The sequence below is a fragment of the Spermophilus citellus genome, assembly GCF_964194105.1.
Source record: "Spermophilus citellus genome assembly, chromosome: 10".
Taxonomy (NCBI): domain Eukaryota; kingdom Metazoa; phylum Chordata; class Mammalia; order Rodentia; family Sciuridae; genus Spermophilus; species Spermophilus citellus.
Window position 1 is genome coordinate 120470140 of NC_138197.1, and position 15315 is coordinate 120485454.

The following is a 15315-nucleotide window of genomic DNA, read 5'->3' on the forward strand; positions in this document are numbered from 1 at the left end:
CTATTTAGTTCATTTGCCCACTTATTGATTGGACTATTTGGTTTATTTGTTGGTGAGTTGTTTTTTTTTTTTTTAAGGATATCCGAGCTGCTAATCCTCTGTCCGTTGGCAGCTGGCAAGGATCTTCCGTTCTATAGGCTTCCTCTTCTCACTCTTGTTTCCTTTGCTGTGTAGAAACTTTTTAAACTTGATGCCATCCCATTATTAACTCTTGGTATTGCTTCCTGAACTTTAGAGTCCTATAGAGAAAGTTCTTGCCTGTGCCCCTGTGTTCGAGTATTGAGCCTGTGTTTTCAAAAGTTTTAAAAAGAAAAAAATCCATAATCACATCATCCAGAGAAAGCTTTAAAAATATTTTGGTGGGTTTTGTTTGTTTTGTGGTGCTGGGGATTGAACTCAGGGCTTTGTGCAGGCTTGGCAAGTGCTCCACCTCTGAGCTATAGCCCGGTCCTATTTTGGGAGTGATACCAAATTCTTAAAAATTTGGTATCACTCCCATAGTAGTTTAATAAAAATTTTATTGGTTCTTTTTAGTTATATGACAGTAGACTATATTTTGACATATCATGCATCCATGGAGTATGACTTCCTATTTTTGTGGCTGTACATGATGTGGAGTTTCACTGGTGTGTATTCATATATGAACATAGGAAAGTTATGTCTGATTCATTCCACTGACTTTCCTGTTACTCTCCCTTCTCCCTTCCCTCCATTCTTCTTCATCTAATCCACTGAACTTCTATTCTCCCCTCCCACACCCCACACCCCCACATTGTGTGTTTGCGTCTGCATTCAGAGAGAGCATTCATTCGGCCTTTGGTTTTGGGGACTGGCTTATCACTTAGCATGATAGTCTCCAGTTCCATCCATTTACTAGAAAATACCATAAATTCTTTCTGGCTGAGCAGTATTCCATTGGGTATAGACCACAGTTTCTTTATCCATTCATCTGTTGAAGGGCTGCTAGGTTGGTTCCATAGCTTGGCTATCGTGGATTAAGCTGCTATAAACATGGATGTGGCTGTGTCACTGCAGTAAGCTGATTTTAAGTCCTTTGGGTATAAGCTGAGGAGTGGGATAACTGGGTCAAGTGGAGGTTCCATTCCAAGTTTTCTGAGGAATTTCCATACCACTTCCCAGTATGGAATTTCAGTTTTGATTTGTATTTCTCTAATTGCTGGAGATGTTGAACGTTTTTTCATGTATTTTATTTATTTATTTATTTATTTATTTACCATTTGTAATTTTTCTGTGAAATGCCTGTTCAGTTCCTTTACCCATTTATTGATTGGGTTATTTATATGTTTATTTTAGTGTTAAGTGTTTTCAGTTCTTTGTATATCCTGGGGATTAATCTGAGGTGCAGGTGGTAAAGATTTTCTCCCATCTGTAGGCAAACTATTCATGTTCTTGTTTCTTTTGCTGTGAAGAAGCTTTTTAGTTTGATATAATCCCATTTATTGACTTTTTCATATTTCTTTAGTTGTAGGTGGACACAATACCTTTATTTTATTCATTCATATGTGGTGCTGAGAATCAAACCCAGCACCTCACACATGCTAGGTGGGCACTCTACCACTGAGCCACAACTCCAGTCCCCCAACTTATGGATTCTTGGTTTTACTTCTTGCGCTTTAGGAGTCTTGTTGAGGAATTCGGTTCCTAAGCCAATGTGATAGAGAGTAGGGGCTCCATTTTCTTCTCAGGGTCTCTGGTCTAATGCCAAGGTCCTTGATCCACTTTGAGTTGAGTTTTGTGCAGGGTGAGATATAGGGGTTCCATTTCAATATACTACGTATGGCTTTGCAGTTTTTTGTCAATTTTGCACTATTTGTTGAGGATATCTTTTCTCCAAGTGTATGTTTATGTCTCTTCTGTCTAGTATAACTGTATTTATGTGGGTTTGTCTCTTCTATTTTGTTCTACTGGTGTTCAATTCTGTTTTTGTGCCAATAGCATGCTGTTTTTATCACTATAGCTCTGTAGTATAACTTAAGGTGTGGGATTGTGATGCCTCCTACATTACTTTTCTCACTAAGGATTGTTTTGACGATTCTGGGCCTCTTATTTTTCCAAATGAATTTCATAACTGCTTTTTCCACTTCTGTGAAGAATGCCATTGGAATTTTAATAGGAATTGCATTAAATCTGTATTCTGCTTTTTCTAGCAAGGCCATTTTGACAATATTAATTCTGCCTATCCAAGAACATGGGAGGTCTTTTCTACAGTTTTCTTCAATTTCTATCTTTAGTGTTCTATGGTTTTCACTGTAGAGGACTTTTGCTTCTTTTGTTAGATTGATTCCCAAGTATTATTATCATTATTATTTGCAGTTGTTGCAAATGGGGTAGTTTTGATTTTTCTTTCGGCTCACTCATCATTGGTGTATAGGTGTGCAATTGATTTATGGGTGTTTTATATCCTACTTTGATGAATTCATTCATAAGTTCAAAACACTTTTTGGTGGAGTTTTTTGGGTCTTCTAAATATTGAATCATGTCATTGGCTAATGGGGATAGTTTGAACTCTTTCTATTCATATTCCTTAACTTCTTTCTTCTGTCTCATTGCTCTGGCTAGGGTTTCAAGGACTGTGTTAGATAGAAGTGGTGAGAGAGGGCATCCCTGACTTGTTCCAGTTTTTAGAGGGAATGCTTTCAATTTTTTTTCCATTTAGAATGATGTTGGCCTTGGCATAGATAGTTTTTATGATGTTGAGGTATGTTCCTACTATCCTTAGTTTCTCTCATGTTTTGAACATGAATGCATGCTGAATTTTGTCATCAAATGCTTTTTCTGCATCTATTGAGATAATCATGTGGTTCTTTAAGTCTATTGATGTGATGGATTACATTTATTGATTTCTGAATGTTGAACCACCTTGCATCCCTGGAATGAACCCCACTTGATCATGGTGCACTCTATTTTTAATACATTTTTGTGTGATACTTGTCAAAATTTTATTGAATTTTTGCATCTGTGTTATCAGAGATATTGGTCTGAAGTTTTCTTTCCTTGATGTGTCTTTGTCTGGTTTTGGTATCAGGGTAATACTAGCTTCATATAGGATGAGTTTGGAAGGGTTCCCTCCTTTTCTATTTCATGGGATAATTTGAGGAGTATTGGTGTACGTTCCTCTGTGAAGTTGGGGTATAACTTGGCTGAGAATCTATCTGATCCTCTCCTTTTTTGTTGTTGTTGTTGATCGGCTTTTGATGTAATCTTCGATTTCACTGCTTGAAACTGATCTGTTTAAATTTTCTGTGTCCTGTTTCAGTTTGGGTACGTCATATGTCTCTAGAAATTTGTCGATGTCATAATGATTCTCTGTTGGAGTACAAATTTTCAAAGTAGTTTCTGATTATCATCTATATTTCACTAGTGTCTGCAGTGATATTTCCCTTTTCATCACGAATTTTAGTGATTTTTCTCTCTTAGTTAGCTTGGCTGAGGGTTTATTGATTTTATTTATTTTTGCAAAGAAACAATTTTTTGTTTGTCTATTTTTTGAATTTTTTGTTTCAATATCATTGATTTTAGCTGGTTTTTAATTATTTCCTGTCTTTTACTGCTTTTAGTGCTGATTTGTTGTTCTTTTCCTAGGGCTTTGAGATGTACTGTTAGGTCATTTATTTGGTGGCTTCAGTCTGTGGATATGTTTGCCTAAGAGGTGAGTCTCCTGGAGACAGCATATTGTTGGGTCTTGTTTTAAATCCAATCTGCCAGGCTACGTCTTTTGATTGGTGAGTCTGGAGGCCATTGGTTTTCAATGCTATTATTGAGATACGATTCTTATTTCCTGTCATTTTATTTCTGGTGTTTAATTTGAATCAGTTTCTCCTTTGATTGACTATTCTTCTAGTGTAGTTCCTCCCTTTGCTGGTTTTCACTTTTATTTTTCATCTCTTCATGAAATATTTTATTATGTTTTCCACAGTAGACTTATATATAGTACTTTTCACACATTGTGTCACAAATTTTTCCTTCTAACTCATCAAAGGATCTTTAAAATACAAAGTCACTGACTATATAGTAGCATATACCTAATACCAATCTTATCTTTGAAATTTTAATCCTATTTTCAAATGAAATATTTCAAACAGAAAATTGCTACAATACATATTCTGATTATTAACTTTCTAAAGATGGGGCCAACAGGTCAAAGAATACATTTTGGGGGGTACTGGGGATTGAACTCAGGGGCACTCGACCACTGAGCCACATCCCCAGCCCTGTTTTATATTGTACTTAGAGACAGGGTCTCGCTGAGTTGCTTAGTGCCTCACAGTTGCTGAGGCTGGCTTTGAACTCGTGATCCTCCTGCCTCAGCCTCCTGAGCCACTGGGATTACAGATGTGCGCCACGATGCCCAGCTACATTTTTCTTTTAAAATAAAGTTTCTTTGAAAATAAAAATTTTAAATTATTTTTGAATAATACATGGAAAGGGTTCAAAACCAAAGTTATCTAAAAAGTTGACACAGGCAAGTTTTATCTCCATCCTTGTTCCCACCCACCTTATTGCTCCTTGTTCTCTTTGCGTAACTATTGTTCTTAGTTTCTTATTTTCCCTTCCTATGTTTCTTCTCATTTTTACAAAAAAAAGGGAAAATATTTAATATTATGTTCCATGCATTGCATTTTTGCTTTATGATATTTATATCATGGCAATCTGAGTTTATAAAAATATTCTCCTTTTGGGGGCTGGGACTGTGGCTCAGCGGTAGAGCATTTGCCAAGCATGTGTGAGGCACTGGGTTCGATTCTTATATAAATAAATAAATAAATAAATAAATAAATAAATAAATAAATAAATAAATAAATAAAAGCCCATCAATATCTAAAAAAATATTTTTAAAAAATTACTCTCCTTTTGTCTTCCTGGTTGCGTACTATTCTATTGTGTGGATGTACTACAGTTCATACCACTAGGATCCCTGAATTGTTTTCTTATCTTTGGCTATTACAAATAGGGCTGTGATAAATTGTTTTCTGTTTGTTTGCTTGCTTGTTTTGGGTACTAGAGATTAAACTCAGGGGCACTTAACCAATGAGTCACATCCCCAGCTCTTTTTTAAAATTTTGTGACAGGATCTCACTAAGCTGCTGAAACTGACCTCAAACTTGCAATCCTCCTGTATGACACGTGTGTGCCACCACGCCCACCCAAGCAAGAACCCTTTGCAGGGCCCCTGTCCTCATCAACAGTTTAGCTCTAAACTGTTTTATAAAAATTTTGAGCCCATTGGAAGTGTAGCGACTCATTGATGAAGTTTTAATAAAAGGACAGAAAAAAGGTACCTGAGGAATTATGCAGTAAATGCAAAGGAAGCTTCTTCCTGGTGTCCAGGCACCATCTTTTTGTTTTATCTTTATTGCCACATGTGTCATTCCTGGCTAATTTCATATCTTTCACTGCAACAAAAGGATGTGATAATTGTTACTGCTCACAGTGCCTCAGCACGTCAGTTTTGGGGTGTTGAAATGGTATTTTTCATTGCTTCTGTACATTTCCCGAACACCATCATTTTATGCCGCTTCTGTCATTGCTCACGTGCCTACATCATCTTGCCCCTAGGGAATTCTGGCTTCCAGTAAGTCTCTCAAAGATGGTTACTGTGCTGGGTAAAGGCTGGTCGGATCCAGGATAAGCAGCAAAATACAGGCAGTAGTTTCTTCATCATATTACGTTAAACTTCTGGAATTGTCTAACGTAAATGCAGAACCACCTTCCAGCTCTGTCTTGACCTTGGGCTATGACGACTGCATTCCTGACTTGTGACCTCCCTCGACTTAGGCCGCATCCCGCCTTCCACATATGGTCACCAGTGAGGAGGATGGTGAGGGGCCACGGGTAGTGAGGGGATCATGGTCCATCAGTGAATGCCTGTTCCTGGTCTGGTGTGACTTCAGCATGTCACCTGGAGGCAAGGACACCAACTGGAAAGGTGGGCTGTGGAGCAGTGGTCTTAAGTGCCTTCTGCAGAGAGAGGGATGTCACCCCAAGGGCGGCCGGCATGGGGCCCGCAGAGTGTCAGTGTTGGGGTGCTGAGTGTCAGTGTTGGGGTGCTGCCACCCCCTCACCCTCAGGCGCTCAGAGGCAGTGCCAGCTGGAATGCTGGGAGAGAGCGGAGGTTCAGGTCCAAGGGCCCACAGCTCTGAACTTGTCCGACATCACAGTCACCTAAAACCAGCATGGTAGCTTCATTCTGGCCAGTAAAAGCTATGAACTCATGCAGTTGCCTTCTTGGAACAGGCTGGCCAGAGAATCCCAGGGCAACCCCACAGGCCGAGTCTCTGGTATCGGGCTGACCCTACACAGGGGGTGAAGTGAGCAAAGGCCCTGTCGGGGAGAACAGCCCCGGCCAGTGGCAGGATTCAGACAGTGATGGTGCCGAGTGGAGAGCTTCTGGAACCAGGCGGGGGGGTATCTGCCCAGACCACTCAGCAGCCCCACAGCCCAAGGACCAGGGGAAAGTTAGAAGTAAATGTGAAGAATTCACTCTAAAGAAGGGATAGGAGACCCTATGTGTGTGTACACACATGTATGCACACGCATGCGTGCAAAGGGCCAGAGAGGGACTATTTCGGGTTCTGCAGGCTGCAATGTCCCTGGCAGACACTCCATTCCACCGTGGAGCGGGGAAGCAGCCCCAGGTTGTATGTAAACATGGGCATGGTCACGTGCTAAGGAAACTATTACAGAAACAGGCAACAAACTGAATTTGGCTCCTGCTTGCAGTCTGTGAAACTCTGCTGTCAATCACGTGGCAGAGGGACTGGGACAGAGGTTTTCCTTGCATGGTCCGAAGGTGGTGACGCTGGGATTACAAGATTCAATGATCAGTGCTTTTGTTGTTTGTTGTCCATGGCCAGAGTCACTTCTCCAGAGCTTGTCATTCTGACCTACCACCAGTCATTCTGTCCATCCTTCAGCCTTGCCAAGCACACGTTATCCAGTTTCTGCCAATCTGATGGGCGAGTGGTAGCTCCGTATGACTTACCCAGCATGCTTTGAGGGGACGGAACATCCATTTGTTTTCTTGTCTGTAAGTCCCCGGCTGTTTCACTGTTGGATTTTCCTTCCTGATTTACAAAGTCGTATTTGTTGGATACAGTGACCTATAAAAGCCAGCCAGGTCAAGGTATGGTGTGAAGGTCTGTGAGACTGAGTAGCCAGGCCAGTGGCACTGTCCAGCAGGCAACTGGAAATACAGACATGGAACCCAACCGAGAGTCTGGGACTAGAGAAATAAACTTGGAAATAATCCGTAGAGATAACAATGAGATGGAGAGATCACCTAGGAAAAGACAGTAATAGAGAAAAGGTGATAAAAAGGGAGCCCGGAGCTTCCCAGCATTTAGAAGTTGAGGACAAGAAGACTACCAGACAGACGGCAGACGAACGGACAAGGAGCTTCAGGTAAAGCAGGGAAGAAAGCAAAGGGCACAGAGAAAATGCTTCAGGGAGAGAGGAGACTGTCCAATGCTTTTAGAGACTGAGGGAGAGGAGACATTTTGTTGGGGACTCGTCGCTGGGCTTGGCGACATGGAGACTGTTGGTGACCTTGTCAGGCATAGTTGCAGTGCAATGGCAGGAACGCATGCCTCATCTCCCAGAAAGGACTCCGGGTGGCTTCTGGGCTGAGGGTGAGTCAACGTCTGAGGTCACAAATGGGAAGATCTTCCAGAGCAGCCGTGTGCTTTCCGTGCGCCATATATAGCTGGTCAGCCATCGGCAAAGCCAAGACAGAAAGACACTCAGCCAGAGCTGTCGTCCTGCCCCACAAGCACAAAGGGGTCAGTTGAGGACCCAGGGCTGATGGGCCAAGGAGGAGAGAGGACATGAGGAGAGTCCCTCACAGCCCCTTAAAGGCAAGGCCATGCCTGGAGGTGGAGGTGTGGCCAAAGCTGCCTTTGTTAGCTGCGTAGGAACCGCCCAGCCTCTTCTGAGGGATTTCCACACAAGCTTGGTGTTCTGTAGCTCAGCAAAAGCAAGCACAAGGAGCCTGGGCAAACGTTTCGTAAATTTTATTCTTGGGTTTACAACAGTTCAAGATGATAGAAGCCCATTACCAACTGGTAGGCCACACCACACAGACAGCATAAGGCAAGAGAGCCCTGTGACCGGACCCACTAAACCACTCCGTTGGCAACCTCATGGAGAGTCTGTGCTGTGGGAGTTTGTTGTTTTTTTTTTAATGTCTCCCAGAAGATACATTACCACACGTTTTTATTTAATTAGGTTCTGAGAAACTTGACTTTTGAAAGAAATGGTTGGTGGGCAAGAATAGAAAAAATGACTTAAAAATGTTTAAATAAAGTGCCCAATAAATCAGTGAAAGAAGAATTTTGGAAAACAGGAGTTTTTATATGGTATAAAAATAAATACTGTTAATTTACATTACATAAGGCTGAAAATAAATTATTTTATGGATAAATTTAAAAAATCATCTTACTGATTACATACTTATATGAAGGCTTTCAAAAGACCGGTAGTAATTTTTAAAGGAATTTGTATCCTTTTATAATCTGTTAATCTGTGACTGATCTTCCCATTTTCGTGCCCTCCCCATTACATGCCTTTTAGACTTTTTGCTGGTCCAACCAAGGTTGCATTGCAAAAGCAAACGGAGACAAGCTCAGTTCAGTCCTCCTAATTACCACCACCCCTGGAAAACAGCAAGCTCTGGGGAGGGTGGTGGCAATTTGATATTCTATGAAATAAGTCACTGCTCTTCATTCTGAAGCTCCTGTTATAAATGTTTTCATGGTTTGCATTCTTTGATCTTGGGAATATGGGGGATAGAGCTGGCCGTGCTCACCCTCAGACGCATCGCACCGCGGCCTCCGTCTGATGTGAACAATGTGCACTACTCCATTGGACTTTTGCAAACCTCATTTCTCCAATTGGCTTCTTTGTAGTTAATCAGGTGGGTTCTCCTGGGGCGCACAGGGCTATAGATGTGTCCCAGAAAGTGCACTGACCTGGAATTCATGGAGGTGACAGCTGGTCACTTAGCAGTGTCTGACCTAGGTCACAGGTCTGGTTGTGAGGACTGGGTGGCCCATCTTTAAAAGTGCTTTGGAATACAGAATGCACCAGATAAAGTTGTTAGCTCAACCTTAAAAACTGTGGCCTGCTCTCCAATTTTTTCCCCTAGGTTAAAAAAAAATCAATAGAAATAATTGAGAAATGTAATTGTATATGAATCATAGAGCCAAAATGCAAATAATTTACAAATGCTTTACAATAAAATCAAAGATATTATCCATGGATTTAAAAAAATTAATCCATGGATTTTTTAAAAATAAAAATCTTTGCAGCTAAATATTCATCAACTTAAATTTAATCATTCTTTCTTTTATAAGAATGTTCACTATATGATATCATAACTCTCCAAGGGAGAAATTCCATAATTAGTTCAGTTCTCTGCCTTAAAACCTTCATTGTAAGACAGAAGAATGGAATAATTAAAGTTTAAAAATAAGCAAAAATATATACCTCTAAACCACAGCCCCCTTATTTTAAAGAGCTTAACAAGAATATTTCCCCAATATATTTTTAAACAACCTACTATTTATATAATAATGCTAATTCACAACTTAAGCCACGATGATCAAAGTTATGTGCCTTTTTATTCCCTCAGCAGTTTAATAATTTAATTATTAAATAATGGTCTTGAGAGATTGCACTGCAGTTAAAGTCCAAACTGTATGTGAAATAAAAATGCTCATCTACTGAATAACTAAGGTGCTGGCTAAGTGGTTAGACCATAGCTTAGAGTTTTAGAAAAATACTGGAACAATACAGCAGTGTCCCTAAGGTCCCTGTGGAAATAAGCCCGTGCTGACAGGTGCATGGGGGCTCGAGTGCTTGGTAAGCAACCCAGCTTCCCCTTGAGCCTCCTGAAAAGGGCAAAGGAACCCCTTGCCATCCTGGATCTATATCAGGATTATATTAAATAATATCTCTCGTTTTGAAATAAGAAGAAACCACTAATTACAATGTAGGTAACAAACACTGAATACAGCAGCAAAGTGTTGGGATCAAATGACAGGAGCCTCAATAAACTGTGCTGAAGGACACCTCTATACCCAAGGCTCAAGAGCACTGTGATCTTGACGGTCGACTACTGGCACAGGAGTTCATCAAAAGCTTCTCTCATTTCTCTCTCTCTCACACGACTGCTCATGCCATCTTGTGTCTACAGATGCAGCTCAAGTTACCTTCCATTTTTCACTGTTTTCTGAGAAAGATCAACAAATCAGTGATCAAAAATGGCCAACTGCTCTCATGAAAGACCTCTCAAGAGCATTCCTTGTTTAAAGGGGAGCCTGCCAAGAGCTTGCAGAGTTGAAATTAAATTAGTGTTGGCACTGGGTCATTTCAGATGCAGGTAAAAGCAAATTTATCTTATGCTCAGCAGAACATATTTAGGTCAGTTTAGGAGCAGGTAATTGGTAAATTTATCCTCAGCTAGCACAGAGGCGGGCGTAATTCAGATGATTAAAAGCCTGGTAGGTGCCCTTCGATTCACGGTATGCTTTGAAGTACAACACATCCACCAGACAGAGGCAGAGCTAGGGCTGTTCCCTCTGACTTTGCCTTACAACTTAAACAGTAATAAAAGTACATTTCGGCTATGTCTGTGGTTTCAAAATTATTCATTGTAAACATTCTATAATATATATATATACACACACATATATATTCTTTTCTATTTAATTAATTTCAGAGCTTGAGTTTGTATCTAGGTCTATGTCAAATTATTTATTCTACAAAAAGCAGCACAAATACTGTTCATTCTGGTTTCAGGACAAATTCCTTAAAAAAAAGTTAAGGCCATTTAATTGAATCAGGGCCAACTGAAGATTACCCTGGCAGAAGTAAAAAGAGTTTTGGAAAAGAGCCAGAAGTGGTCATCTTGGGTGCTCCTCCTGGGTGACTTGAGAGCAGCAGGTAGGATTTATTAGTCTCCGACATCGCCATCTCGGTCCCCGATGAGCCACAGGAAATGGAAACTCAGGGCTAACAGAGCTGTGCCCAGCAGGTCGCCCAGCGCCGTCAGGTAGGGGATGGAGAAGCTGTCCGGGTCCTTTCCCTTCCTCCAGAAGCGGTGCACCATCCAGTCGGCGATCCACAGCAAGGTGAACACCTGGGGGAGACGCAGAGGTGACTCCCCCGCCCAGACACCCCTCCCCAACAGGCTCGGAGCCCAGGCCGCTGGCCTTGAGAGGAACATTAGGTGTCCTGAAAGGAAGAGACAATTAACCAACAGGATATTTTGCTTTCAGAAGGAAGAACAGCATGTGTGTCCGCGGCTCTTCACATTTTCTTAAACTTTCACGTGTCCTCTCATTTCAGCCAACCTTCCGTCACCGCGATGGTCACGGTTTTAATAGCATCAGACAATCTCTAAACCACTCTTAGGTTTCAATTTTTTTTCTCTAGAAGAAGGACTAAGACATGAAGAGAATAAAAGTTAAAATAAGAAATTATCCCAGGCATACCAAAGGAGATGAAGATGGAAAGCCGACCATTTATGAATGACCAGAGGTCACTTGTGGCTTGAGAAGGGCAACTTCAGCGCCAGGGTAAGAACGGCGACCAGGAGGTGAGAGCTCGGAGTGACACACATGGCGATGAGTATTCTACAGGGCCATGCAGACACCAAGGTGTGAGTATCTTCTAGAATATCAAACCTACGGAACGCTTTGGGGGGCACTGAATTTGGGGACCACATCAGTGTTTTTTCTTTGATCAATTTAGAGAAGGAGGATTCTCTATCTTCAAAACCCTGAGGCAGTAAAAGGAACCCAGGATGGGGATGGTTGTGGATGAGCTGGCCAGGGCAGCCCAGGGCCTTTTCCCTGCTGCACTCCTTCCTCCAGCACTTACTACTGGGCCACAGGCAAGCTTCACCTTCCTGTTTCTCCAAATGCACATTAGGAATGACAATGGCACCGAAGTCATGAAAATGTTGTGAAGATTGAATAATAGACTAAATAATTTGATGCCTGAGACAATAAATTTTGAGTAAATTAACAGTATCCATATCATTACTACTTTTGTCCCTGCAGCCTTGAGAACACCTGGTGTGTCAGCAGGAAGGCCACCCTAGGTCATGCCGACAGCTGGTACCTTTCACCATTTTGGCAAATAGGTAGCCATGGAGTGAGGCATCTGCCTTAGGTCCCAAATGCCGAGTGCTGTAAGTTCAGCTCTGACACCTTTACCACAGAGTAGCCTACCCAGGGGGAGACAGGCACCAGCTCCAAATGAGTGGACTTCAGATGCCCTGCACATCTGTCAGAGGCTGTGCTTTAACCCACTGTCTTTGGCATGAGGCTGAGCTTCACTAGTGTTTCCCTGGCAAAGGCTGCTTTGAAGTCATGAAAAGTTTCATCAAGCCACTCTGGGAGTTAAAGGGCATGGAATATTAAAAAGAACCCTGAACTTGGACATTATCAGATTTGAATTTGATTCTCAGTTTTTTCTTTGGGCAATTTCTTACCACTCTCAAATTTCTCATTTGAAGAAAACAAACACAATAGGACCTAATATCTGCTCAACTGACTTTGGAACCATCAACAAGAGCCTTGGTTTCGGGGATGCAGGGTAAGGGGAAACGGCAGAGTAATGTCACATCCAAGAGTGCAAGAGAATACAGACAGACAATATAAAGAAGGAGGAAAATTCACCATCAAATTAACACAAATCATTAAAAAAAAAAAACAATCAGAAGTCTTGGACCTAACAACTTCAATGAAATGAAACATACATGAGAACTCCCCTAATGGATTAGAACAGGCAGAAGAAAGAATTTCTGAACTTGAGATGGGTCTTATGAATTAACCCAGTCACAACAAAAAGAAATGAAGAATGAAGAAAGCCTGCAAGACTTACAGAACACAATTAAGCAAACAAATATCCCATAAGGTAAAGAAAAGGGGAAAGCTATGGAAAACCTATTTCATGAAGTAGCCAAAAACTTTCCAAATCTTCAAAGAGATACAGACATCTAGATTCAAGCAGCTCAAAGGACCCCATCTAGATTCAACTAAAATAGACCTTCACCAAAATGCACATTATAGTAAAAATGTCAGAGCACAAGAAAAGATCAAGAGAAAAACATCAAATTATGTGTATGGGTGCTGAGAGCCATAGAGTCCGAATGATGAATGGCATTTTTGCCAGAATGGAGTGGTTGAGAGGTGACGCCAGCAAGCCATTGAAATGATGATGGTTATGTTGAGCTGTGTATATTAGACCCCTGCTGTCCGCCTCGGCCTGCTACTTTGGAGTTCTCGTGGGGATTCCCGGAGAGATCCCATTGGTTGGGGAAGTGCCGGAGGAGGGATTTCCGGTTAGTGGTTCCTGGAGGAGCCGCGTGGGTGGTTCGGGAGAGTTGGGGGGGGGGCGTGTGTGGAGTGTGCTGGTGGAGTTCAGAAATAAAGTTTGTTCCTGCTTCAGTGGCTCGTGATCTGTGCCCAGCCAGACTGTGGCATATGGGAAGGTCCAGTAAACTTAAAGCAGATTTCTCAGCAGAATCTTACAGGCCAGAATACAGTGGGATAAAACATTTAAAATACTGGCGGGGGGGGGGCGGGGAGCTGCTAACCAAGAATACTATTCCCAGAAAAACTATTCTTCAAAACTGAAGAAGAAATAGAGCAGAAACTGAAGGATTTAATCACCACCAGACCTGACCTACAAGAAATACTTAAGGACGTCCTACATTAGAAATGAAAGAATAACTGCCATCGTGAACACATGAATGCATAAAATTCTGTAGAAGACAAAAGAGAACCAAACTTTTGCATTATAGAAAACTATCAGATCACATAAATAAAGATAGAAGAGGTAGAGAAGAACAAAAACTCTACAGAGCAAGCAGAATATAATTAACAAACTGACAGGAAGAAGTTTATACTTTCATTTGTATTAACTTTCAAGTTTATACTTTCATTTGTATAAACTTTCAAGTTTATACAATGAAAGTCTGAATGTAAATGAATTAAATTCACCAATCAAAAGACATAAACTGGCAAATGGAATTTAAAAAGGGGGGGGCAAATGTATGCTTTCTACAAAAAAACTCACTTCACTGTTCAAGACAGAGACTACAAATGAAGGATTGTCAAAAGATGATATATGTAAACAGAAACCAAAAACAAGCAGGAGTAGCTATACTCAGATAAGGCAAACCTTAAATCAAAACCTGTGAAGCATTGGGTGCGGAGGCACATGCCTGTAATCCCAGTGGCTTAGAAGGCTAAGGCAGGAGGATCACAAGTTTGAGGCCAGCCTCAACAATTTAGGCCTCATGCAACTTACTGGGGATGTAGCTCAGGGGGGGAGCACCCCTAAGTTCAATCCCAGGTACCAAACAATCCTATAAAGACAGACAAATATATTGTTTAAATAATCAATTCAGCAAGATTTAACAACTTTAAATATACATGCACCTAACACAGGATGACCCAACTACATAAAACAAATATTAGTAGATCTAAAGTAAGAGATAGATTCTAATACAAAAACAATGGGGGACTTTAACACAGTGGTTTCCTCAATGGACATATCATCCAGTATAAAATCAACAAAGAAACATCAACTTGAACCTTACTACAGAGCAAATGGACCTAACAGACATTGACAGAGCACTTTGTCTAACAGCAGCAGATACCTGTGCTTCTCATCAGCACATAGAACTTCTCCAGGACAGGTCCTATGCTAGGCCTCAGTCAAGTCTCAAAAAATTAAAAAAGGACAAATCACATCATGTGTCTTCTCAGACTATACTTGAATAAAACTGCAAATCAAGAAGAATGGAAAGTACACAAATACACAGAAATTGAATAACATGTTCTTAAATGACCAAGGGAAACTGAGGAAAAGGGGAATTTAAAAGTATCTAGAAACTAATGAAAATAACACAACATATTAAAAATCTGTGGGATAAGGAAAAGCAGTACTGACAGGGAAGTTTACAGCAATAAATTAAAAACAAAGAGCTCAAACAACCTAATAATGCACCTTAAAGAGTTGGGAAAAAGAACAAATAAAACCCCCAATTAATAGAAGGAAAGAAATAATAAAAATCAGAGCATAAATAAACCAAAATTAAAAAATACAAAAAAGATCAAAACAAATAATTGGGTTTTTTTGAAATGATAAAAGCTAGATTAACTAAAAAAATTCCAAATAAACAAAATTAGAGATGAAAGAGGTGATATTGTAACTGATAACCACAGAAAAAGATCAAAAGAAACTATTATGAATATTATATGCTACAAATTGGAAAACCTA

General features: G+C 40.7%; 1 protein-coding gene across 3 annotated transcripts in view; it reads right to left on the minus strand.

Annotated features, from left to right (window-relative positions):
- Positions 1 to 8038: 8038 nt before the first annotated feature.
- SLC41A2 (solute carrier family 41 member 2) overlaps positions 8039 to 15315 on the minus strand; it is a 120293-nt gene continuing 113016 nt past the window's right edge. For all 3 annotated transcript variants that reach the window (XM_081311397.1, XM_081311396.1, XM_081311398.1), the window contains one exon: positions 8039 to 11158. In XM_081311397.1, coding sequence (XP_081167523.1) covers positions 10973 to 11158 — 186 coding nt within the window. In that variant the 3' untranslated portion in view covers positions 8039 to 10972. The remainder of the gene's footprint in view (positions 11159 to 15315) is intronic.